This window comes from Pecten maximus, chromosome 11 (assembly GCF_902652985.1).
Source record: "Pecten maximus chromosome 11, xPecMax1.1, whole genome shotgun sequence".
Lineage (NCBI taxonomy): Eukaryota > Metazoa > Mollusca > Bivalvia > Pectinida > Pectinidae > Pecten > Pecten maximus.
This window is the reverse complement of record NC_047025.1, coordinates 32743343-32769651: the sequence shown is the minus strand read 5'-3', so window position 1 is coordinate 32769651 and position 26309 is coordinate 32743343. Positions and strand designations below refer to the sequence as shown.

The 26309-nt window shown below is 36.2% G+C and overlaps 1 protein-coding gene across 3 annotated transcripts; it reads right to left on the bottom strand.

Moving 5' to 3' along the window:
* Window positions 1-1524: 1524 nt before the first annotated feature.
* On the bottom strand, window positions 1525-25946 carry LOC117338335 (AP-1 complex subunit gamma-1-like). 3 transcript variants are annotated; one of them, XM_033899642.1, is made up of 22 exons: window positions 25758-25946; window positions 24999-25209; window positions 22658-22782; window positions 22283-22424; window positions 20400-20496; window positions 19733-19815; window positions 18348-18443; window positions 18041-18121; window positions 16925-17023; window positions 13500-13555; window positions 13050-13163; window positions 12719-12859; window positions 11943-11997; window positions 11491-11703; window positions 6548-6675; window positions 6023-6127; window positions 5468-5645; window positions 5162-5303; window positions 4278-4370; window positions 2948-3108; window positions 2338-2436; window positions 1525-1979 (listed from the first exon to the last, which is right to left on the bottom strand). In XM_033899642.1, exons 1-22 carry the CDS (start codon window positions 25763-25765, stop codon window positions 1878-1880), a joined length of 2529 nt encoding a protein of 842 aa, XP_033755533.1. In that variant the 5' UTR covers window positions 25766-25946; the 3' UTR covers window positions 1525-1877. The 3 variants fall into 3 exon arrangements, with proteins under 3 accessions (XP_033755533.1, XP_033755535.1, XP_033755534.1); XM_033899644.1 differs by having other exon boundaries at window positions 5171-5303; XM_033899643.1 differs by having other exon boundaries at window positions 19739-19815.
* Window positions 25947-26309: the final 363 nt, after the last annotated feature.

The window sequence follows — 26309 nt, the reverse complement described above, 5'->3', positions numbered from 1 at the left end:
TTCTAGTAACAACAGTGGTTTTCCTTGGCTAGTACAAGTTTACCAGACTTAATTCTAGAATGAGATTACACGACCAGTATGGCATAAACATGTTACAAAGATCACATTTACATAATTGTCACACACAATAAATTTATTACAATTGTTGGTGAACTGAGAAAGAAACCCTCGACTGTCTATATTGCCCATTTACTCTCATATTCACAGTCTCCTTACAATTCAAATGTTCACAAATATAATGGGATATACCGTATTTGACCTAATAAGGGCGCAGGGCGCGGTAATCGACAGTGGGGGCGCCCTTATTAAGATTAGTTATTCTGAAGTTTTATGAAACAGACTATACCTTATAGTAGAATACCCAAGGCTGTGAAAACGGTAAAATATTCAGTCATAAAAATTTTCCAGATGAAGATATCTATTCATTATCATATATTAAGCTTAAACATCACTTGAATATTCCTGCAAACTTGTAAACCATGCCAGCTGATCTTTAGATCAGAGAATGTGTGTTCCACCATTTATGTTCAAATGGAACTCTTTTGTGTTCTATTTATAGACACAGGTGATTTCTCAGATCATATCAGACATCGTTTTCTTTGACCTAATAATTGATTTACAATGTCTTTTACTAGCTTTCTGTTCTGAACAAAAGTTATTTATCAACAAGAATGAAGTCTTTTGCTTTATCTTCAAATAAAGATGGCAAGTTACTTGTATATGTGTTTAGGTTTCGGGTGCTCTTTGCACTGACATGTCATCTGTAGGAATAGACAAGATGTGGCGAAAACTTGTGTTCCAGTTACTTAATTTGCTGAAGAAAATTGAACACATAAAGTAGCAAAACTTTTCACACGAATTATTACTTTTGAACACCATTTTGACACTCAGTCAAAGATTTATTTCCTTGAAAAAAGGTGGGGGTGCCCTTATAAGGGCAGGCACCCTTATTAGGTCAAATACGGTATTTGGTAAACAAAACAAACATTCTTCACTATGATCAGGACTGGACAAAGCAAGATCAGAGATGAAAGTATCACTTCATAGCACTAGGTAAAATATTTCAATATTATTCCTCTCTTCCTGTCCTCTACCTCTCAATCAGACCCAAATACAGAACAAAAACTCTGCAGGAAATCAAATGGACTGCATTATTCATCTCTAAACCAGTGGTGTCGTCTTTTTTAGATCAATAAATGTAGATACAATGAGTCCAAAGATAAAAATATTTAATCAGGCCTTAGGAAGACTTTTATCTTTCTTTTAAACATTAATAAATAAATATTCTCAGGAATACAACAATAGTTGTCTTGTACTGAATCAAACTGACAAAAACTGAAACCCATGTACACATTGGAGATCAATGTCTTACTCAAGGTCTGACCCATGTACCATTCTCACTGCCTTTCATTCCCCACCTCACATTTTAGGACCAATTTACACCACAGATGGCTTCTAGCACATTTATAAATATCAAAAATTGGTACATAGCTAAATACATGTTTTCTTCATGATGTCCACATCTGCTCCATAAACAACATTATTGTCTCTAAAACCTTGGGAGTTGTCTTTATGCACTGATCCTTGGGTATGACTAGCGACACTAAGGTTTATTCTTTGACTCGTATCCACAAAGAGCCACGAAGGAATGTGACCAGGGCAGAGCCTGCCTGCATGAAGGTCACACAACTGAAGAAATTGTTGCCTTGACCAATTATTAAGAGTTTGGCCAACTAGATACCACATGTGGACCATGCCAACCAATATTGAAAGTTGATGAATGTCCAAGTCTCCTCTCACTGAATTCCAATTTGCACTTTTAATCTGATGACTAATCCCATCTTTTATTTGGCAGCTGGTACACTGTATAGCTGGCATCATTCCCATAGCTGTTTAGGAAAGGAGTTCATTTCACCTGTGTCAGAAATGGCATTGCCATTTTGAACATAGGAAACTTTAAGTCTCATTCTAATTGGTTGCTGAAACAGAAAGAAAACAATAATTGCTGATTTTAATAGTTAGTACATCAATCCTTAATTTTAGCAACTTCTAATACGTAATTGTAAGATCAAGATTTCTTATTTTCAGCCTTTTCAGGTGTTACGGCCAACATAAATAAACAATCTTGATGTTCTGGGAAAGATTGATATATTATTTTCTTTACCAACATATTTCAGCTCGATTGAAGATTTCAGTCTTCATTATTTACAGTGTCTACATAATATTCAGCTTACAAGGTAACCTAAAACCTTTATAGCCAGCATCATGAAGGCCAGCTTAAATACATTCCTACTTCAAGTTATTACATTAAGTCCACATGATAGAAGTTTTCCTTACCTTTTGTGGATTGTTAAGTTTGATAACTTGTGTAATGGCGCCATCATTCATTGGAGGAATCACATTACCAGAGGGGGACAATAACTGTAACTGGAATGACTGCAAGACACAACACACATATCATTGATTCTTAGTGTTATATGAAAAAATATATTCCAATCCAATGAAATAGAAATTCATAATGTAATACAACGGTCTTGGATTTAACTTTTGACCAGGCAAGCATGAAAAAAGAATATATTTTTTTACAACTCTTCTTGTTTTTCAAAGACAATCTACCATTATCTGGTATTGTTAATCAGAGTAGGTATCCAAACCATGCAGTAATGTGAGAAGCTTGGACAGCATATCCTTTGAAAATAACCCAATCAACTTATCATTGGTTTACCTTTTAAGTAAATGACCATTCTAATTTTGACATTGAAGGCCTTGACCATTGATAACCAATGCCAAAATCAAGAGAGTTCACCTCTAGGGCAACCGATGCATCAAATTATACAATGTGAGATTTTATCTTAAGTTAGTAACAGTTACTTGACTCATGCAAATTCCCATCCAAAATTGATCTTTACAACTCGAGACATTCAAACGAGATATTGTTTTTACTTACTTTCGGTACTGCAGCCTGAAAGACAAAGTCAGCCATTGAAGTGGCTGTGGAATTAGTGGCCTTGACATTGACAGTGGTGATATTGGCCTGTGTCTCGTCTCGCTCACACATGAACTCAATTAACAAACCATTCTTGTTAAATGCTGTTAATGTTTCCAACCCTGCAAAGAAAGCAAACAATTCAGTCTAATAACAAATGTAAAATTTCGTCACATTTTTCTGCATTCATATATTAACAAACTAGCTAAAATAATTATTTTCATGAAATGTCATACATATGAAACAAGAGGCCCATGGGGCCTGTATCGCTCACCTGGTTGGATTAGAACAAATGTCAAAATAATGTTCATGTTCAATTCGTTTTATTTGTCAATCTCAAACAATGCTTTATATGGTTATGGTGTGGGGATTCAACTGCTTTAAAGAAATAACGAAGTCCAGACTCTCTAAGGGTCTGAAAGACCTCAAGAATTGTTTTTAGAACATCCATTCATAACTTTATGACTAGTAGCGATTTAAAGGAATTACCTCTATTTTCCATATGGGGGCCCCGCCCCTTTGGCCCCTCAGGGGTCAGAGTCACCATTTATGCAAAATCTGTTCCCCTTCCCCCAATGATGTTTCTGACCAAATTGGGTTCAAATCCTTTCATAACTTTATGACAAGTAGCAATTTAAAGGAACTACCTCTATTTCCCCTATGGGGCCTCGCCCATTTGGCCCCTTGGGGGTCAGAGTCACCATTTATGCAAAATCTGTTCCCCTTCCCCCAATGATGTTTCTGACCAAATTGGGTTCAAATCCTTTCATAACTTTATGACAAGTAGCAATTTAAAGGAACTACCTCTATTTCCCCTATGGGGCCTCGCCCATTTGGCCCCTTGGGGGTCAGAGTCACCATTTATGCAAAATCTGTTCCCCTTCCCCCAAGAATGTTTCTGACCAAATTGGGTTCAAATCCATTCATAACTTTATGACTAGTTGTGATTTAAAGGAATTGCCTCAATTTCCCCTATTGGGCCCCTTGGGGGTCAGAGTCACCATTTATCCAAAATCTGATCCCCTTCCGCCAAGGATGTTTCTGATCAAATTTCGGACACCAGACGCCGCACCATGGCATAAGCTCACCGGACCTTTCGTCCAGGTGAGCTAAAAATCAAATTCTTAGATGAAATATTACTACAGACATCACATCAGCAGTTCCTGAGATAAGCATTTACATGGGACAGGATACGACAGAACGTGATGGGAGGGGACAGACATGGGTAACACTATATCCACAGCCCCCCATTTCATCGCGGGCAGAATAAAATTTAATAACACAAACATACCTGTTGTTCCACCATTCATCTGGGCACTAGGTGTTGTTGCGCCTAATAAATTGTCCATCAGATTGTGATTTGGAGCAGGAACCATGTTGTTCACTGAAAGAGAAAACGTGGTCTTAATGAAATAATCAGTAAAGTCCAGACATTTCTCCTTCTAACACTCTATCATATTGGGCACACTAAATTTGACCTCAAATGCTTAGACACCTTTATCTAAGGATTCAAACAAAAATGTCTCTCTTCTGAAATCTTTTATTTAACAATGTTTTACTTGCAGAAAAGAACTGTTCTTTGGTGTTGTGAAGCCCTTATTATCAAAGATCATCTTCACATAGGATCTCTGCAGTATACCACTATCTGACAAGTAACATTACAGCTATTTGAAATTATAAGAGTGTTGGTTCTCCCATCTTATAGGTAATGTTTGTGCAAAGTTTCATGGTTCCAATTGCTTGAAATGTTCTATTTATAGACTGAACTGCTTACAATGTTTTTGACCTCAGAGGATACAAACACTAACTTGTGAACACATGTGGAGTTTATAATAAACAATTTGATAAGCAATGAATTCTGAAGTGTATTGCTATAAAGCACCCAGACAATGTAAACCCAATGAGAAACTTTATATGTAGACTGATGAAGTCAAAAACTTCATTTCTAGTATTTAATGATGATGGCCATGTTTTTGACCAGAAGCATTTGGTTGTCTGTGAACATGTACATGAAATTCTGTGACAAATGAAATATGCAGACCTATATTTCTAAGAAACATGTAAGTGTGCGTATATATCACCATTTCTCAATATTTTACTGTAATAATGGTATAATAAAGTTTACTGTAATACTGGTTTAACAAAGTTTACTATAATAGTGGTATAATAAAGTACCTGTATTACCCGAAGCAGCATTTGCTACATCCCCTAGGAGATCTAGGAGGTCATTAGCTCCAGCTGACTTGGATGGTTCCGGGTTGGTAGGTATCACAGGTGTAGGACCAAGGTCCCCTAAAAGGTCTAGTATATTTTGACCCTTGAAAAAAAATCAAAGTTTTCAACACTTCATTATTCTAGCAATACTTTACCAATTCAAATTTTCAAAAGTTCTTCATAGCTTCACAATTTTACTGATCAATTTTCAAATATATACATGTATATTACAATGATATAAACAACAACATTCTAGAATTTGTTTACCTCTGTCTGTTGTGTGCTCTGTTTCACCGTGTCTAGAAGTTTTGTACTGCCATCACCAACAGACTTGTCCGAGTTTAATATATCCATCCCATTGCCTACCCCCTCATCTTCATTATTAGATAACAAGTTTTTACTCCGACTCCTCTCAATCAAAGGCATCTGTTCCAATAATGCTGACCTAAAAACATGTCCAAAATGGGTTTTTTTCAATCTTGTTTCTGCTTGGCATTTTTTTTAATAACTACAATGAATCCAATTTGTAAATGAAGTAAACATATCAGTTTTTCAAAGTGAACAGGAAAGGAAATTCAGTTTTCCTAGTACTGTTTTTTCAACAATTTACTACACACATGTCCTACACACTTTGCTGTATGCATGTTAACTGTAACAATGTACCACTTTAGGTCTATAGGTGAACAAGGTCAATGTGTATGCAGGTGTTTATAACAAAAACTAATGCAAATATTTTGCAACATTAAAATGTCACAAATGTCACTCAAAATTTTAAAACCAGTTCCAGAGAATACCACTGTCCAGTCCACTGGAAAATCTTACCTCATATGGTCAAACTTGGTGAAGACAGATGTGTATTCTACAGACCGCTGCTGTAACTCCACATTAACACTGGTACTGTAATACTCAATCATCTTCTTGATCCTCCTGCAATACCAACAGCATGCATGGCAACATATACAATAAGTGATACAGTTCATTAATTTTAATACATTTCCCATACTTTAAACTGTAACTGGACTTGAAATGATTCAATTATTATTGGTGGAAAAATAGAAACTAATTAATTAAAAACACTGATTTGAAATATCTCATATATGGTTGAAAAACCTTAACATATAATTATAGCTTAATTAAAATTGTTACCAATTTTAAGAGTACAAAATCATTTCAAGATGAAATTAATCATTTTGCTAATGTATCCATTAACTTTCTTCAAATCCTGATTCTACTTTGGTAACCATTTCAGTAATTAGATTATATGTCACATTTCACAAAAGAATCATCCACCTAACTGCTGACAGTCATTATTACCGCAGACTTTCCGATCAATTATTCATAACTCACCCCATTGATGTTCTAAATCTGGAGCTAAGCTTCATGACTGCTGTGATACAATATTCCTTGGTAACCTCCAGTGAGTTGTTATTGGTAAGTACCTTCTCTAACACTGTTATCACCTCATCTTCAGTGAACTGGAAGACAAAGCATTATCAAACAATTTACTTCATGGAATCCACAATAATTAACAAACAAATAAATCTGAATTACAACGGACAATTATAAACTTAAAATAAGGGTATTCAAATTAAAGGCGCTACCTTGCCAACAAAGATTTAATTATGACCAATTGAAAATAGGAAAATGTTGTGTATTTTTACAAAACACCAAAAGTTCCATACTTAATGGCATTACCACCACCAAAAGTCAAAGCTTCTTATTATATCTTTTAAATTTAAAGTTCCTCTGAGGAAAAAAATTAATTGCATTCCAAAGAAATTTCATCATGCTTCACCTCTATACAACTGTACTTTGTAATTCAATGTAATTTTTGGCCTTAATATCAATCATTATTAGGAAGCAGACATTATTTTTCGGCATAGCCGTATAATATTCTTTTGATCCTGGATATGATGCACCAGGTGGCTTTACTGGTCAAGATGAAGTATGTGATTGGTCAATGTAGCGATAAATGCAAAATGCAGATATGCAGTTAAAAACGAAACAAAGTTAAGAATGCAAGCTGAATAAGTGGATGTATCTTCTCAAATGACACATTAATAAAATGATGTTCCTGATTCAAATGCAGTCTTATTACCACAAACAAGAGGCCCATGGGGCCTGTATCGCTCACCTTGTTGGATTTGACCAAATGTCAAAATAATGTTCATGTTCAATTTGATCATACACATACTCTCTAAGGGACTGAAAGACCCTAGGGATTATTTTTACAACCTAATTGTGAAGAAACTAAGTCCCTTAGGGTGGGGAAAGACCCTTGGGCCTCTTAGACTCCGCCCCTCAGGCCACTGGGTGTTCAGAGTAAAATTTATACAAACTCTAGATCTGTTCCCCTCCCCCCAAGGATGTTCCTGACCAAATATGGTTCTAATTCATTCATAACTTTATGACTTGTAGCGATTTAAAGACTTAATCTCTATTTCCCCTATTTGGCCCCGCCCCTCAGGCCCCTTGGGGTTCAGAGTAAAAATTTATACAAACTTGTTCCTGACCAAATTTGGTTCAAATTCATCCATAACTTTATGACTAGTAGCAATTTAAATGATTAACCCTATTTCCTCTATTTGGCCCCGCCCCTCAGGCCCCTGGGGGTTCAGAGTAAAAATGTATACAAACTCTGTTCCCCTTCTCCCGAGGATGTTCCTGACCAAATTTGGTTCTAATTCATTCATAACTTTATGACTAGTAGCGATTTAAATGATTAACCCTATTTCCTCTATTTGGCCCCGCCCCTCAAGCCCCTGGGGGTTCAGAGTAAAAATGTATACAAACTCTGTTCCCCTTCTCCCGAGGATGTTCCTGACCAAATTTGGTTCTAATTCATTCATAACTTTATGACTAGTAGCGATTTAAAGGATTAACCCTATTTCCCCTATTGGGCCCCACACTTAAGGCCCCTTGGGGCTAGACCAACCATTTATACAAAATTGGTTTCCCTTCACCCCAGGATGTTTCAGACCAAATATGGATCAAATCCCTTTATTCCTACGGAAGAAGAAGGATTTCAAAGAATTTGCTATATTTCCCCTATTGGGCCCCACCCCTAAGGCCCCTGGGAGGCCGACCCACCGTTTATACAAAATTGGTTCCCCTTCACCCAAGGAAGCTTCAGACCAAACATGGATCAAATCCCTTTATTCCTGCAGAAGAAGAAGGATTTTAAAGAATATGCTATATTCCCCTATTGGGCCCCACCCCCCAAGCCCCTGGGAGGCCAGACCCACCGTTTATACAAAATTGGTTCCCCTTCACAAAAGGATGCTTCAGACCAAACATGGATCAAATCCCTTTATTCCTGCAGAAGAAGAAGGATTTTAAAGAATATGCTATATTCCCCTATTGGGCCCCACCCCCAAGCCCCTGGGGGGCCAGACCCACCGTTTATACAAAATTGGTTCCCCTTCACCCAAGGATGCTTCAGACCAAATATGAATCAAATCCCTTCATTTCTACAGAAGAAGAAGGATTTTAAAGAATTTGCTATATTTCCCCTACTGGGCCCCGCCCCTAAGGCCCCTGGGAGGCCAGACCCACCGTTTATACAAAATTGGTTCCCCTTCACCCATGGATGCTTCAGACCAAATATGAATCAAATCCCTTCATTTCTACAGAAGAAGAAAGATTTTAAAGAATTTGCTATATTTCCCCTATTGGGCCCCGCCCCTAAGGCCCCTGGGGGGCCAGACCCACCGTTTATACAAAATTGGTTCCCCTTCACCCAAGGATGCTTCAGACCAAATATGAATCAAATCCCTTCATTTCTACAGAAGAAGAAGGATTTTAAAGAATTTGCTATATTTCCCCTATTGGGCCCCGCCCCTAAGGCCCCTGGGGGACCAGACCCACTGTTTATACAAAATTGGTTCCCCTTCACCCAAGGATGCTTCAGACCAAATATGAATCAAATCCCTTCATTTCTACAGAAGAAGAAGGATTTTAAAGAATTTGCTATATTTCCCCTACTGGGCCCCGCCCCTAAGGCCCCTGGGGGGCCAGACCCACCGTTTATACAAAATTGGTTCCCCTTCACCCATGGATGCTTCAGACCAAATATGAATCAAATCCCTTCATTTCTACAGAAGAAGAAGGATTTTAAAGAATTTGCTATATTTCCCCTATTGGGCCCCGCCCCTAAGGCCCCTGGGGGGCCAGACCCACCGTTTATACAAAATTGGTTCCCCTTCACCCAAGGATGCTTCAGACCAAATATGAATCAAATCCCTTCATTTCTACAGAAGAAGAAGGATTTTAAAGAATTTGCTATATTTCCCCTATTGGGCCCCGCCCCTAAGGCCCCTGGGGGGCCAGACCCACCGTTTATACAAAATTGGTTCCCCTTCACCCAAGGATGCTTCAGACCAAATATGAATCAAATCCCTTCATTTCTACAGAAGAAGAAGGATTTTAAAGAATTTGCTATATTTCCCCTATTGGGCCCCGCCCCTAAGGCCCCTGGGGGGCCAGACCCACCGTTTATACAAAATTGGTTCCCCTTCACCCAAGGATGCTTCAGACCAAATTTGGTCAAAATCCACTGAGTAGTTTAGGACTAGTAGCGATTTAAAGGTGATTCGAACTGATCTAATTTTGTTATCTGTGCTGAAACACATTTAGTTCGTTGATTTATTTCACCAGCAGTTTTACATTATAACCACCAGCATAAAACCATGCTGTTTATCTTTTTTAAAGATGTTTCTTGTTTTCATTAATTTATTAGTTTAATTAGACATGTTCCTATTCCTTGGGTGTCATTTTATAATATTTTCAGAGAAGTGGTGTTTCTGGGAAACGTTATTCTGTAGGTGGTCGTTTGCGCAGAAAATTGAATTCCATGGTTGGTTGTACTATGAAAATTGATATGAATCAAAAAACTTATGCATTGTTGTCTTATGTAATAAAAAATACATGTGCTTTGTTGTCTTATTATTTAAAAAAAAAAAAACAATTTCGGCAAAAAAAAAAGCCAATCCAGCTAGAAAAAAACACGTCTTAGGGCCAATGCAGAAGACTCCCGAATATAATGTATTTCTTTGATGAGTCCCGAGACGTTTCGGGTTTACCATGCGTTGATTGGTTACTTCAAATCACGTGATTTAAGCTGAGGAAGATGGATGACCAAGGCTCCTCTGTGAGCCGATTTCGTCAGAAAGTTTTTAGAAAATGCAAATCTGGCGCAATATAGTACACGCCTTCATTGAAAATGAGTTTGATGATTTTAATAAAATTAAATCCATGTCGGGAATTGACAGCAGAATAAATCAAGACAGGTTTCATGTCAGAAAGTGAACATATCTGTATTAATTAATACATGTATATACGGTAGAAATAAAAATGAAACGACACCACTTTGAAAGTTTTAGTACATGAGTGGTGGGGTAATTAAATTAACATGGGTGAGGGGACGTCATTTTTTCTGGAATAGCCCTAATGCAACATCAATAATTTGACTTGTGTTCAAGCTGGATTTAACCGAGTTAACAATTCAGCATTCCACAAAGATGGTCAGGGTTCAATGCCTTAAACTATTTTAGTATATTTTAGTTTGTAAATTGAAATGCACTTGCTGGACAAAACAATTTGGAAATACTTAACAAGTGCAATCAATGATTGCGAAGGCTCACCGGCGGCAGCAATCACACTATGCATTCATTTATGTATGTATGTATAAGCATGTCATTTTGAAATTGTACGTCACATAATATCGCTCTTAGACCTCTAATGGATGCATAAACCAAAAAAGAAGGGTGTGGACTTACAAGCTTTCAAAAACTAAATGGTAAAATGCAAAAAAAAATCCCAATTTTGTTTTTGCCTGATTTTGATATAACACCACTCCTGGACATCTAATGAATGCATAAACCAAATTAGAAGGGTGTGAGAGCATAATTTTGGAATTACCACAAAAACTTTAAAGTGGATTTTGGTGCTTAAAAAGTTATGTTCACAAAATGGTTAAAATGTGAAAAAATCACAAATTTTTTCTGCATGATTTTGCCACAACATTACTCCTAGACCTCTAATGAATGTATAAACCAAATTAGAAGGTGTATACTTTTGGACTTAGCTTTCCAAAAACTGATCCCAAAAACTTTTGGGGTGGGACGCCGATGTGACAGCATTAGCTCTTGGTTACTCGTAACCGGTGAGCTAAAAACGAAAATGAAAATGATAAAATTCCATATTAATATGACTTTGTGATTGGGTAGAAGGAAATATTGACAATATCTATCATATACAACTTGTAAGTGTTATAAACACTGTAGTAGTACCTGCATGGGTTCCTCCTCATCAGGCTGTTCCAACAACAGCTGTTCCCCATACTCCCCTATACACCATGTGGCCACCTGTGTGAGGGGCTGTTGCGTAATATCACCCTGAAGATGGTGAAACATGGACTTGGCTGTGTAACCATGTAATGTTGTTGTCTCTGATATTAGTTGGATCAAAACTGACACCATGTCATCTCGTACATAATTTCCAGCCTGCAAATTACATCAATTTAGCCATCAATATAACAATTTAATATCATTAATACTAGAGAAAAAAGATATTTAGCCATCAATATAACAATTTAATATCATTAATACTAGAGAAAAAAGATAACTCTTATTCTTTTTAATGAGCTAAATGAAATTAATTCATACAAAATTTAGTTTCAAACAAAATTCACTTCTTTGTATCAAATCAGAATCAGGTGAGAAGTACTGTAACAATTTCTTACCGTAATAAGAACCTTCATGATTGTATCTATATGCCAACGCTTGTTTGGAGAGTATCTGGAGGAAAGTAATGAAAATGTGGTTTTATAGCTTTATTTCCATGAATAAGTGACTGAACAGTTTGACATAACAATCAGTAAAATATCATTTTAATTTCAAATTTTTGCATGCTAACTTATATTTGATATTATCAACCAGTCTTAAAATGTGTATACAAAGCTCAATATAACTAGACTGAGGAAGAGTCCAGTGTGTCGCACCATTTATTCAATATTTTCATCATGCATTTGTTATATCTCAGCAAGATAAATATAGAAATAAATCAACATTTGATGTCTTATTAATCATAATTATCAGTATTCAATAAAATCCAGTGAATTGATTGGGGCTATTCCAGTAAAATATCTACCCAATAGAAGGACTCCAGATCTGTCAAATAGGGACCACCAATAGAAGTGATTTAATTAAACTGGTAGCTTTTTAGTCATTTTCTCCAGAACTCACCAAAATATCTACCCAATAAAAGGACTCCAGATCTATGAAATAGGGACCACCAATAGAAGTGATTTAATTAAAAACTGGTAGCTTTTTAGTCATTTTCTCCAGAACTCACCATGTATAGAATTTCTTTATTTCCCCGAGTCCTCCCATTGGATATACATTTTACTGGAATAGTTCTTAGTGAACAAATCTATATCTGTGACAGATTATCCAACACTGTATAATACCCTTGGAGTAAAAACTAACTAACAAGTGTACTAAAGCAACTATTACATACTTTTCAGCAACAAAAATTATGTTCGAGCTAACATCGGCCTTGAACTCTGGGTCACATGTTTCTAGGAAGTGTAAAAGCTCCTTCATCATGCCACGTACATTTCCAGAATTTACTAATGCAAAGGACAGCTCCATGGCACGCCTAAAATTAGTGAATGAATATTTCAATTTCCACAAATTGTCAAATAATTTTTTTTCTACATATTGTACAATAATGTACTACAATATCCATATAAAAATTAATCATATTTACTTCTTAAAACAAGCAAAGTCACACTTCACACATGGGTAAGTGAAATTTCACATCATGTCCATCTAAATGTAAACCATACCTCCTAATTGAAATATCTGGATCTTTGAGACAATCCACTATAGTTGTTCTGTGTCTCTGTACAGCATTGTAGTCCGCTTGTACAACTCGTAATAATGTGTTCAAGGCTACATATCTGTAAAGGTCATAAAAATCAATATATACTGAGGTCCACCAACTAAACATAAAATTCTGTACAAGTTACAATGTCAAATACATCAATATATACCAAAGTTAAATACAGAACTTAATTTGAAACACTTTCCTTGACAACACAACCAACTTTCAGCTGTATGGATTATGTCTATGGTACGCGGTTACATTATATCAATTATAATATATACTAACACTTGGGATTTTAATTTTTAGGGGAAAAAAGGAGTTAAAAAAATAAAGATGAACAACTTTTCATTTTGTTATTTAGGTACACTATCCACATTGGTTTTAAAACAGAAATAAAAGTAAAACTTACCTGATATTTTTATCATTGTTCAATAAAAATCTGCCCAATATGTTTACTGCTAGTACCTATGAAAATAAAAACCAAAATGTTATGTAACTTCAAAAAGAAGACAAAAACATTTCCAAACATATTGAGTTATTTCACCATCTATGCTTTGTAGCACAGCAGAGCATGGATGAAATATAGAAAGAGGGATCTTGGCGCCCACCATTGAATGATCTTTATAGGTTCCATGTCAGATTGATCTTTTCTCTACTTTTCCCTTCCTCTAAGTCTTACTAATCTGTGTAAATTCAGAAACAGCCCTCTAGTGCTTTTCAAACAACGGTAACCTATACATAAAATTTAAGATTTAGCGATAATGGCTGTCTGTTATTTTCGGATTGGTCCCAAAATGCAACACCAGGGACCAAGGGGAATCTACATATGAAATTTCAGAAAGATCCCTTCAGTACCTTCTGTAAAATAGCGATAACAAACTTCAATTGTCAAAATACAAGATGACTGCCTGTCGGGCAGGTTGTTTTCTGACTGGTCTCAAAATCCAATATGCATAACTAGGCACAGAGGGCAACCTACAACTGAAATTTCAGAAAGATCCCTTCAGCGATTTCTGATAAATAGCGATAACAAACTTCAATTGTCAAAATCTAAGATGGCTGCCTGTCGACCATGTTGTTTTCCGATAGGTCTCAAAATGTAATATGCATAACCAGGCACCAAGGGGAACCTATTTATGAAATTTGAGAAAGATCCTTTCACTACTTTCAGAGAAATAGCGATAACAAACTTCAATTGTCAAAATCCAAGATGGCTGCCTGTCGGCCATGTTGTTTTCCGATTGGTCTCAAAATGCAATATGCATACCTAGGCACCAAGGGGAACCCACATATGAAATTTGAGAAAGATCCCTTCAGTACTTTCTCAGAAATAGCGATAACAAACTTCAATTATCAAAATCCAAGATGGCTGCCTGTCGGCCATGTTGTTTTCCGATTGGTCTCAAAATGCAATATGCATAACTAGGCACCAAGGGGAATCTACATATGAAGTTTGAGAAAGATCCCTTCAGTACTTTCTCAGAAATAGCGATAACAAACTTCAATTATCAAAATCCAAGATGGCTGCCTGTCGGCCATGTTGTTTTCCGATTGGTCTCAAAATGCAATATGCATAACTAAGTACCAAGGGGAGCATACATATGAAATCTGAGAAAGATCCCTTCAGTACTTTCTCAGAAATAGTGATAACAAACTTCAATTATCAAAATCCAAGATGGCCGCCTGTCGGCCATGTTGTTTTCCGATTGGTCTCAAAATGCAATATGCATAACTAGGCACCAAGGGGAATCTACATATGAAGTTTGAGAAAGATCCCTTCAGTACTTTCTCAGAAATAGCGATAACAAACTTCAATTATCAAAATCCAAGATGGCTGCCTGTCGGCCATGTTGTTTTCCGATTGGTCTCAAAATGCAATATGCATAACTAAGTACCAAGGGGAGCATACATATGAAATCTGAGAAAGATCCCTTCAGTACTTTCTCAGAAATAGTGATAACAAACTTCAATTATCAAAATCCAAGATGGCTGCCTGTCGGCCATGTTGTTTTCCGATCGGTCTCAAAATGCAATATGCATAACCAGGCACCAAGTGGAACCTACATATGAAATTTGAGAAAGATCCCTTCAGTACTTTCTCAGAAATAGCGATAACAAACTTCAATTATCAAAATCCAAGATGGCTGCCTGTCGGCCATGTTGTTTTCTGATTGGTCTCAAAATGTAATATGCATAACTAGGCACCAAGGGGAGCCTACAAATGAAATTTGAGAAAGATCCCTTCTGTCCTTTCTAAGAAATAGCGATAACAAACTTCAATTGTCAAAATCCAAGATGGCTGCCTGTCGGCCATGTTGTTATCCGATTGGTCTCAAAATGCAATATGCATAACTAGGGACCAAGGGGAACCCACATATGAAATTTGAGAAAGATCCCTTCAGTACTTTCGGAGGAACTGCCAATCATCAGACTGACCATGAATAAGATTAAAAAAATAAAGAAAAGAAAAATTAAAACAATGATAAACAAGGAGCTGCAAAACGTGGCATTATCCCCTGCGCCCAGCTGCATTTTGGTATGGAACCCAAATATGACATACTGGTATAACAATCTGTGACATCACACAATTATGTACTGCCACTACTATATATATGCACCAGCAGATCTAATACAGTGAAAGTGTTAGTGCAAAATGTAACATCTTTTGTCAATTTAGTGGTCCCCAGGAACGTTTTCCAAGTTGTAGCCCGAAAAGAAAAGTAAACACTAATTTTGTGTTATTTGACTATGCTTCCATGGTAACAGAAAATATATAAAAATTGAAATGTCGTCATTAGAAAAAGGCACAACTAGAGCACTAACCCAATACATACGCTTCTGAAGTTACAGTCAAGAAAAGCCCGAGGTTGCACGGACGACCGGCCGCACAAACGCATGGACAGAGCCTACTCCAACAATGTTAGAGGTTTTACACGGCGAGATACTTTTGACAGGCGCCGTGTAACCTCTAACTGCCCATAGCTGATTTTCCCGATGCTGACGATGAAATTTTCAAAGTTCGTTTATTGTAAAAATATAGCGTGTCAACTTACATTTAAATGATCAACGGTGTCCAATATATATTGCTTTCCATAATCCAATGATTAAATGAGAATAATTTCGTAACAAACACATATTATGAAGTTTTCTTCTTCCGAAGCGGAGCAGAGCGCAAGCAGACAATACTGCCGTTAGTGATAGTAAAAATACCACGTGATTTGCCGGTTAATACAAAAATGGATTACAACCTATGTCCTACAAGCGGAATACAACAAAGTCCGTATTATTTCGTTTCGTTTGAAATAACGACAACTATTTTGTATCAACCTTAGGCAGCCATTTTTAAAAACGACTAGAAAAGTGCTACAACGACATGGGCATGTATTTTGTGTGTTATACACCGTATTATACTATATATTTGTGTCTCTGACATACATATGGGATAAATATTGCATACATGATACGTATACATCGTTGTAATGACCTGTCAACCTCTTAAGTGTTTTTTTCAAGCATATTTAGTTCCGCCCGGATTTCGGGCGGAAACTGCATCAAAGAATTAGTGCTTCGGAAATAAGAGGTCGCAGTCGGCAAAATAATATCTCATAGAAAAAGAGCCGACCAGCGGCCTCTTATGTTATAGGAGTAGGACAGAGCCCAATTTAATATCCCCGCAAACATGTTTTGCGGGGAATGACCATAACATTAAACCCTGATCCCAAAGCTTCAACAAAACTTTAATGAAAAATCAAAGTTATAGTGAAGTTAGATTATAAGATATTTGAGCTTATCTGATAAAGGATTATCTATACAACCTTGGTGTTCAATACTTACCCTAAGGCCAGCTTCAGACTGAATTCCCATGATGGTAAGGACAATCTCATACAAGATAGCATGCCCTACATTCTTACTGGTATCAGTGTTTGTGGCCACCTATAAAAAACAGAGACATTTATACAACTATAGAAGTACATGTATTGGCATTAGGCATAACTTGATATTTTCAATACTCACCACATTTTACTATCATGAAAAAAAGGCATTTAATTTGACCGCTGTCCTTGAAGTCAAGGTCACAACGATCCAATGACAGGGCACTCCATTTAGCAACTTTAACTGAACATATCTTAAACAGTTTAAAAGCTCTGTCCATAGGATAAGAAATTATTACAAGAAATTTTCACCTTGCCCTCGGAGTGATAAACGTATACAGCAACTTGCATTATGATATCTTAAATAGTTTAAGAGTTATCCCCCAGACTAACATTACTAGAAAAACTTGCACTTATTAGACCTTGAAGGCCAAAGTAACCAAATGGCAGCACACTGCATATTGGCTTCAGGTGATGCAAGTATACTTAAGCATGGTCAACATATCATTAACAGTTTGAGTTATTAGAAGAACCAGATGAAGTAGAACCAGTACTAATACATGCCTCCCTTCATTCAAAGGGAAGAAATAATTACAACGTAGTACTCCTAAGCAAATGCCAATGCAGGTATAGATGAATATTGAAGCCTTATTCATAATGTATGTTACTGAATAACAAGAGGCCCATGGGCCTTAACGGTCCCCTGAGTTTTGATACATTTTGGCAGATTTGATTCAAGTATCCTTGAATTAGAGGTCAATGTCGTTCACTCCAACATGCTGAATGCCCAATATCAGATCTCTGGGGCTCTTGCTAAGTGAGCAGAAGACATTTACAGAATTTATCATATTTGACCCCAGTGACCTTGAATGAAGGTCATTCATTTCAACAATTTTGATACATGTCCTTCACCCTGGCATGATATAGGCCTAATATCAGGTCTCTAGGCCACTTGATTATTGAGAAGAAGTCAAAAAGGTAAATTGTTATAAACAAAATCAAACCAACAGAAACAATAACCTCTTTGGTGGTCACCTTGGAATCTTGAGAACACTCAAGTGATGTCTACAGAACATACCTGTGCAAGAATGTCGTTCATAGTTTCACTGGCTTCCGTGTCGTTCTTTCCAAGAATTCTCAGGAGTCTCAAAATCTTGGCCTGTTGGAAAGCCCATACAAATGAAGTTTGATTGGTTGCTAAAAATACTTTACACAGCTTTTTTTCACAGAAATCCTTATATGATGTTATGTTCACCAGGTTTATGGTGATTTAAAAACTGAAGACAAATTTCATAAAAGAGCATCAATTACTTTAAATTTGTTTTTGATTGTTAAATTGAGATATTTAATGTCATCACATATTCCGACTAACTTGTTTACTTTACCTGTAGGAAAGGATCACTGACACCAGAAACGTCATGCTCGGGTGAGTATCCAGCCATGATGAGGTTCTTCAGAATCCGCACTAACTGTGGCACAGTCTGGAGATAAACACACAAACCTTTACATACTTGTAGCATTGTCAGATAATGTACAGCTTGCCAGTACATAAGGGTGGCAGATCTAATATTCTGATAAACCACACAAAACTCATTCTTAGTCAAAATAGTATATTGCTAAACTGATTAAGTTGTTCATGCCACACAAAGTCTGTATTGCAGTCATTTTCATGCATTGAGCTGAAAACTAAAAATCCATTTCTCATAGTTTTATGATTGAATATAATATTTTGAGATATTTCAATGACAGTCTAAACAAAAATATTACAAGTCATAATCTATATCTTATCATGAATATGTAATAAAACAAAAAAGTATTAATCAAAGAAGAATGTTCCAGTAATACATGCAATGCGCTGCTCAGGAATATTCCAGTAAATTTTTTTTTATCTCACTAGGGACACAGAAGTAAAACAATTCTTTGAATGGTGTGGTTCTGAGGAAAATGCATATGTCTTAATATACAGTCCTTTATTACTTAATTTCTTTTCTTCATGGTCCTGATTTCAAAAACTGTTACCCCACATGGAGTAAAGTATTTACTGTGGAATAAATCTGATGTAGCAATCAGACTGCTAAATATGATACAGAAATGAACAAGTTCAGAGATTATGGCTAACAGATTCAACAATAGTTACGTACACTGACATTGAAATATTAACAAAACTAGAAATTGTAAGACATAAGTGCCCCTGCTGCCATGTGACAACCAAAGAGCAGTTTGGTGAGGATCGCATCAGCAGTTCCTGAGATTATCAACTTACATTGCATCGGGACGGGACAGACATGAGCGAGTAGCACTATATGCCCCCCCCCCCCCCCCCCCCACCCCCCATGTCATCGGGGGTCATAAAAGCATTCTGACTGAATCACTTGCAGAATATTAAAAGCGGTAAAGCATGCATAACTATATCATGTTAGAATAGCAATGTGACCTCAAATGTTCAACCTCTTTCAATTCTGTGATATGTAAGTAGTAAGATAATTAAACATGCAATGGTTAACAATACCACCTCCTTAACAAAAAGGTCCTTAAATTTTCACATTAATAATTTTTTCAGAAATTGTACCAGGGTAACGTCCCTGATTTAAGACGAAAATGAAAAATGCATGTGCATACATTTTTTTGCCATGTACTTTTACAACAGAATGTCAATTATAGTAATATACAATGTATTCTGAAGACAATGATACCAATGTGAATTAGGACCTTTCTCACATAAAGGTTGCAGCCCACTGTAGGACACATGCTATAACAATTCCTGTGTTACCCTAACCTTCCTGAAGTGGTGTAGTGTGTCAGGACTACGCTCACACATCTCTGTTATCAGGCACACAGATGTCAAAAGAACTCCTGAAATACAAAACATGAATATTCTGATGTAAAAAAAAAATCAATATTGTATATGATTTTTTTTATTTTATATATATTTAGATATAGTAACACAATTGACGAAGGAAGACCTCTTTATGACTCGTACTCTCATCAGGCCTCAAACTCATTATCTACGACACCCAATCACCTAGTCAGAAATACCCGCAGCTTATACCACTGCACCACATCAGCATTCTTAAAAAAGAACTTTTAAATGACGCAGTGATGGTATATATATATTAATATATATATTTGTTCAGATATCATTTCTAACATGCCAATCTGTGGTAAATAAAAAGATTTAAAACAAAGTTCCTTAAATTTCTGTCTTGATTATTTAAATTTTAGTTCAGTTCACAAAATTTATACCCTAACAAAAATTTAAAACAAAAGTTAAACCCACATTACAGTATATATAATACCCTATCTGTTTTGACATCAAGTTTAGAACATAATCCAACAAAATAGTGGATGAAACCCCATTAGAATTCACTCAAGACTGACATACATGATCTTCCTTTGTAGGACAGTAAAATAATATTCAAGTGTAACAAAATAAATACCATGGTTTTTCTCATTCAACAGTGTCCTGGTTGCAGGGATAAACATCTCCATGAGATCAGGAACTTTCCTTATAATGCAAAATGCACTCAATATTGCCTAAAAAGTGAAAACAAGATATATATATGTAAAAGAGAGGAATTTCAACCTCATAAAAAATAGGAAAACAAAGTATCTCCATCATGTGTTCACATTCAGAAGAGCAACCCGAGCTGCATTATTAAAAGTAAGATTTATAGATATTGACAATTCTTAACTTTTTATCAGATTGGACAGACAGAATCTGTATCATATTGCATACAACCTTCATTTGAGAAGAGGCTAAATATTGATTGTGAATCCATTGAAGGCATTCACTCGCAGAACTTTCATAATGTTATCTTTGTGTGAGGTCTTCATAATAGGTTTGTGTACATGTGAGATCTTCATAATAGGTTTAGTCAAATGTCACATGCACAACATTGTGTAATGTCTTAGTTTAGATTGTATCATCTTTTTCCAAACCTTATAGTATCTCTCATATTTTTGTCTGATTTTCAGAACGTATTGATTACTGTAAAAACCTGTGAATTTGCGTACTGGTTTTAATTTACGAAGGTGCTTGTAGGGGCTTTCAATGCTAAAAAAACCTATCCGTATATTTTGCGCATGAAAAAATTTGACCAAAAACGATGTCCGGCAGGTCCCAAAATTGATGTATGAAAATGAAACTAAGACAGACTATAACAAAATTGTGCATGAAATTATACTACTATATACTTGATGATTAAAATGATTTGATAATTTTTTGTTTGTAATAAGTTTAAAAGGAAATAGCCAAATTGTGTCTTGTTCTTTACATCAACCGTATACGAAAAGCTAACTAAGGTAACCGTTGTGCACACAGCATAAAAACATTCATCAGTTAACACAAAATTTCAATGAAATATAAAATTAAGTAATTACTTTCACATATATTGCTACAATTGTGCTTAATTATTAAGCCCAATTAATTTGACAACAGAAATTGATGTCTGCTTTGATAATGTGGGAATTACACTTCCCTCAGAACCTAGCTAGCTAGTGCTCCAATATACAAGGCTCTCCCATTAAAAATTTACACTGACCAGGTCCCGGTTACCAAGGTGACCGCATATGATATATCATCCTAAAGTTGGTTGGTTAAATGGAGACAAGCCACAATCAAGACTGTTAAAAAGGCATACTATCCTAATTAGATTACAGCCAGTAACAGATAAGAGGCGATTATCTCTCAATCCAATAAAAGAATTCAGCTTATAATTGGCCTAGCTCCATGGAATATGGGATTCAAAGATCGGTAACCCCATCATCATGGCAAACTTACTTAAACAATACAATTAATAGGCTAATCAATTTATCAATTTGTTTATGATAGTGCCTGAATATAGTCTCATTTTTATTAGGAATTTGGGGAAAAAATTCACTTTAAGACCTTAGTATGGCACTGATACATCATTCTTTAGTTATGTTTTTTTGCAGAAATGATATATATTTGATTGTAATGAATCCCTAATTAACTCAAATATCAACACATGTAGTAGGTAGCTATACATCTCTTTATTATCTTACACATTTAACAAGAATAAATTGCTGTGTGCATGTTAATTAATGTTTGAGTTTCGGTCTTTTTTCAAGATGGCAGACATTGAGTTTTTACAATCTTTTATCTGTAAAAAAAACTTTAAGAAGTCTCTGTGTAATTTTCACACCCCCAACTTCAAACATTATTTCAGTACAAAAAGGCTGTGCAAATTACACAAATTTTTATGGTAATCTTCGCAAGAATATCCTTACTAATAAACTAAGATATTTAAAATGTATTCCTACCTAGATTTATGAAAGAAAAAAATCAGACATGTCTTACCTTTTTCTTCACATAAGCATTAGATGATTTTATCATCTTTTCTATTTCCCCTGCCAAGTCTCGGCTCATTTCTGTGGAGCAGATTGAGCCCAGTGTACACAGGGCAAGGCTCTGTATATACTGGGTTTGATGGCCAAGGTCACTGAAACACAAACACAATGCATGTTTATAGCACAGGTGTTTTCCTTAGTCTCTAGACATAAATTACTATATTACAAAAATAACAACATGACCATGGTAGTAAATTACATCCTTTTCAAAATTATGCTTTATATTAACCTACATATCCAGCATGTTACATTTAACTCGAAAATGAACTTCAGAAATGAGGTAAAGTTACAATGTTATACTCAGATATAACACTTGTCAACTTACTTTTTCAGGGAGTTAGTGACCAACAGATGGACATCCTGTCTCTCGTCTAATAATAACATGGCACCAAGGTAGCCAATCCTCTTGTCTGTAAACTTTGGGGATGCAATCAATTTCAAACATTCCAGCTGAAATTAGAAATGCAGGGATCTGATTTATAATTTAGTTTACCAGGGAAGACTAGGATGAGATGGAACATAGACATGGGATCTATCGCCAAATGACTGCGTTTGGATGGATGAATATCTCATTGATCCATATACCGTATTTGACCTTATAAGGACGCCTGCCCTAATAAGGGCGCCCCTACCTTTTTTCAAGGAAATAAATCTCCTATTAGAATTCCTATAGATGACATATCAGTGCAAAGAGCACCCGAAACTAAACACACATACAAATAATAACTTACCATCTTTATTTGAAAATAAAGTAAAAGACTTCATTCTTGTTGATAAATAACGTTTGTTCAGAACAGAAATCTAGTAAAAGACATTGTATATCAATTATTAGGTCAAAGAAAATGATGTCTGATATGATCTGGGAAATCACCTGTGTCTATAAATAGAACACAAAAGAGTTCCATTTGAACATAAATGGTGGAACAAACGCTCTCTGGTCTAAAGATTAGCTGGCATGGTTTACAAGTTTACAGGAATATTCAAGTGATGTTTAAGCTTAATATATGATAATGAATAGATATCTTCCTCTGGAATATTTTTATGACTGAATATTTTACCGTTTCCACAGCCTTGGGTATTCTGCTATAAGGTATAGTCTGTTTCATAAAACTTCAGCATAACTAATCTTAATAAGGGCGCCCCCTCTGTCAATTACACGTGCCATGTGCCCTTATTACCGTAAATATTCGCGTATAGTGCGCACTTTTTTTCAAAAATTGACAAGTGAAAAAGACCACTGCGCACTATACGCAAGTACAAGCCTTTTCCCCAGTCAGAATGAATGTGATTTGACGGAGATTTGCGATCGTTTCCTTCCGAAGCAGGATTGATTTAATACTTATATATATATATAACATATATAAAGCATTAAGAAAGTAATAGTTAACAAAATATCAAAGAAATGAATAGTTATCTTGATGTTTAATTCCTTGAAATTGTGTATTTATCAGCAATTACGTGGATATTTAAGTCGATCGTGAGCCACACGTTCCGTACACATACGATCTCACTTGAGCATGTTCTCGTATTCAGGTCCAAAACGATGTATAACATCTCAATTAACATCAAACAAAACTTGAAATGATATAGCAGTACTTCGTTATTTCATACTTCTAAATTAATAACAGAGTACTGCCAGAAACTGATAACGTTCAACTTGTTTATTTACGGAAGCTGTAACAGCACGCATGCGCAATTAGGAAAGGGTAACACTAATGCCTTGATCTCGTGCGGCAGTCACTGGCCATATAAAATACGATCTGACTGTGAAAACTACCGGGGTACTCTTATTTATCGTCTGCACTGTAGATTTATCCATTACACATGTTAATTCATTGATATAAAAGTTGTGACCACCACGACGACAGCAGACTTGTTTCCGTACTGTATACAAAATGGCGGCCTGTGTTACATTACGTAGCAGTCAGCTTACTAGTCAATCGTGTTATAATTGAGCTTAATTAGCTTTGTATGTTCGTGGACAGATACCACAAGAGATCACACCTGCGTGAAAATCACAAGGTAATTGAGGGTAGGATTAATTATTTTGTTTGTACAACAGCGGAGATGGGACCGCTACAATTTGCAAGCTGACTAGGCCTGTCGCGGTATAATGTAAACAACCTGTCAATCCAATGTGTCAAATCTGATCGATGATTCCAATTAAATGTGGTAAATAAACTTTCATACGTTACAAATTCCTATCATCATATGCTTTAGAATTCATCTACCGCTCAGTTGAATATTGAAAAAAAAAATTGTTCATTTTTTTTTTTTTTAAACGAACCTCAAAAACGTACCTGCGCACTATACGCGAGTGCGTACTATACCCGAATATTTACGGTAGGTCAAATACGGTATATATAGGTAGTTTAGTGTTATGTCATGCCAAATTCATTTGTCTGCACAAAACTCTTAGTGACACCAAACAGTTGGATTCCACGTTTTCATGTAGCAGTGTGCTTCGACCCTACACCAGATATCTTTCTGTGAGAATGTCTAAGTCTAGTGTCAGTGCCAGAGGAAACTTGGGTCTAGGTATCACATGAACACACATATTACTATGGTTCATTTTGAGAAATAACAACAGACAATGGGCCATTGATGACAGGCACTTTGAGCAGCCAAAAATTGTCCTTGTAACAGATTTCCATAAGAAAACTAACCTGGCCAAAATGAGCAGGGTAACCCAACATGTGGATATAAAGAAGTTTGGCCAGATTGCGACATCTGTATGTGTTGTCTTGATCCCGAAATGATTCACGAATTGCTGCACATTCTTTCTGCACCACTCCACGTTCATCTGCAGCTGTCCGAGCTGACCTTATTTCTCGGATTAAATCCCGAAGCCGTTTTGGAGTCGGCGTTGTCAGTGATCTGTCAAAAAAAAAAAAAACAACTTTCATTGCTATCTGCGACCAATAATATCAAAAATCCAAACAAATACCTGCCAAATATATACAACACAATATGATCAACATGCTGGATGACAGCAATCATTAAAAGTATGTGGGGGGAAATCCAGACACAATATGACACTTGTGGAATTTCAACATGTATTTATCTATTTTTCACAATAAAGTTTTTCTCATACAAGTGTAACACACGGTTTATCAACTCAACCCACGATGTATTTTACTTGGTAGATTGTACAAGATTACAAATGACCAGTCATCAATAAAATCAGAGCCCCACCCCCAAACGTCATCTAACAGCTAAGCATGTTTGCATAAATTTCTGCCGGTCGAACTCAAGACCAGCAATCAATATAGAATCCCAAGGCTGTTACAACGATGACACCGGTCATATGTTATCAATAACTGGTATCTCAAGGTCTCCACAACATGATACACTAGGAAGTTATCACGAAAAGGGGGGGGGGGGGCACAGGTAAACAAAATGCAAAAAATATTGGATGTTTATACCGCATCATCTGGACAGCTGGGTGTATTTCGTTCCACTTAGGCACAATCTAACGATGTCTTCCCCAGTGTGTCCGCATATGCCGAAGAACGAGTAAAACAATTATAATCTCCAGCCGGTTTTCATTAATCATGGACAGGTAACATATCGTCATATGCCTTCAATATGGCTTCCTAAGAGACTTATCAACTTCCTCCGCTGCAAGAAAATAAACCCTAAAATGAACTAACCTGGTTTCGATACGTAATTATCTAAAGCATTCTTTGTTTACCTTGTTATCAGTATATGTAAAACACGAGGAATTACAATTCGATTGCATCAATTATTGTACTTTATTTCATTATGTGTATTTATTTAAAGAAAGAAAAGTAGTTCTCATTCGCCGTGGCAAGTGGACGTGACGTCACCTCACTGACACCATTCAAGAAGGATAACTCTATCAATACACAATTATTCCAGCGTGTAACCGGTGATGTCACAATATTAAATTTAAGCAATGACAAACGCGTCTCCCGGTGTTATCATTGACTTGTATATTAATGATTCATATGTCA

Excerpts from the sequence above, each read along its gene's own strand:
- LOC117338335 (XM_033899642.1), bottom strand. Across the intron at positions 6,676-11,490 it reads ATGAGGAGGAACCCATGCAG|TTCACTGAAGATGAGGTGAT; the intron begins GTACTACTACAG and ends TTTGTCTTCCAG. Across the intron at positions 2,437-2,947 it reads TTCAGGCTGCAGTACCGAAA|TCATTCCAGTTACAGTTATT; the intron begins GTAAGTAAAAAC and ends TGTGTCTTGCAG.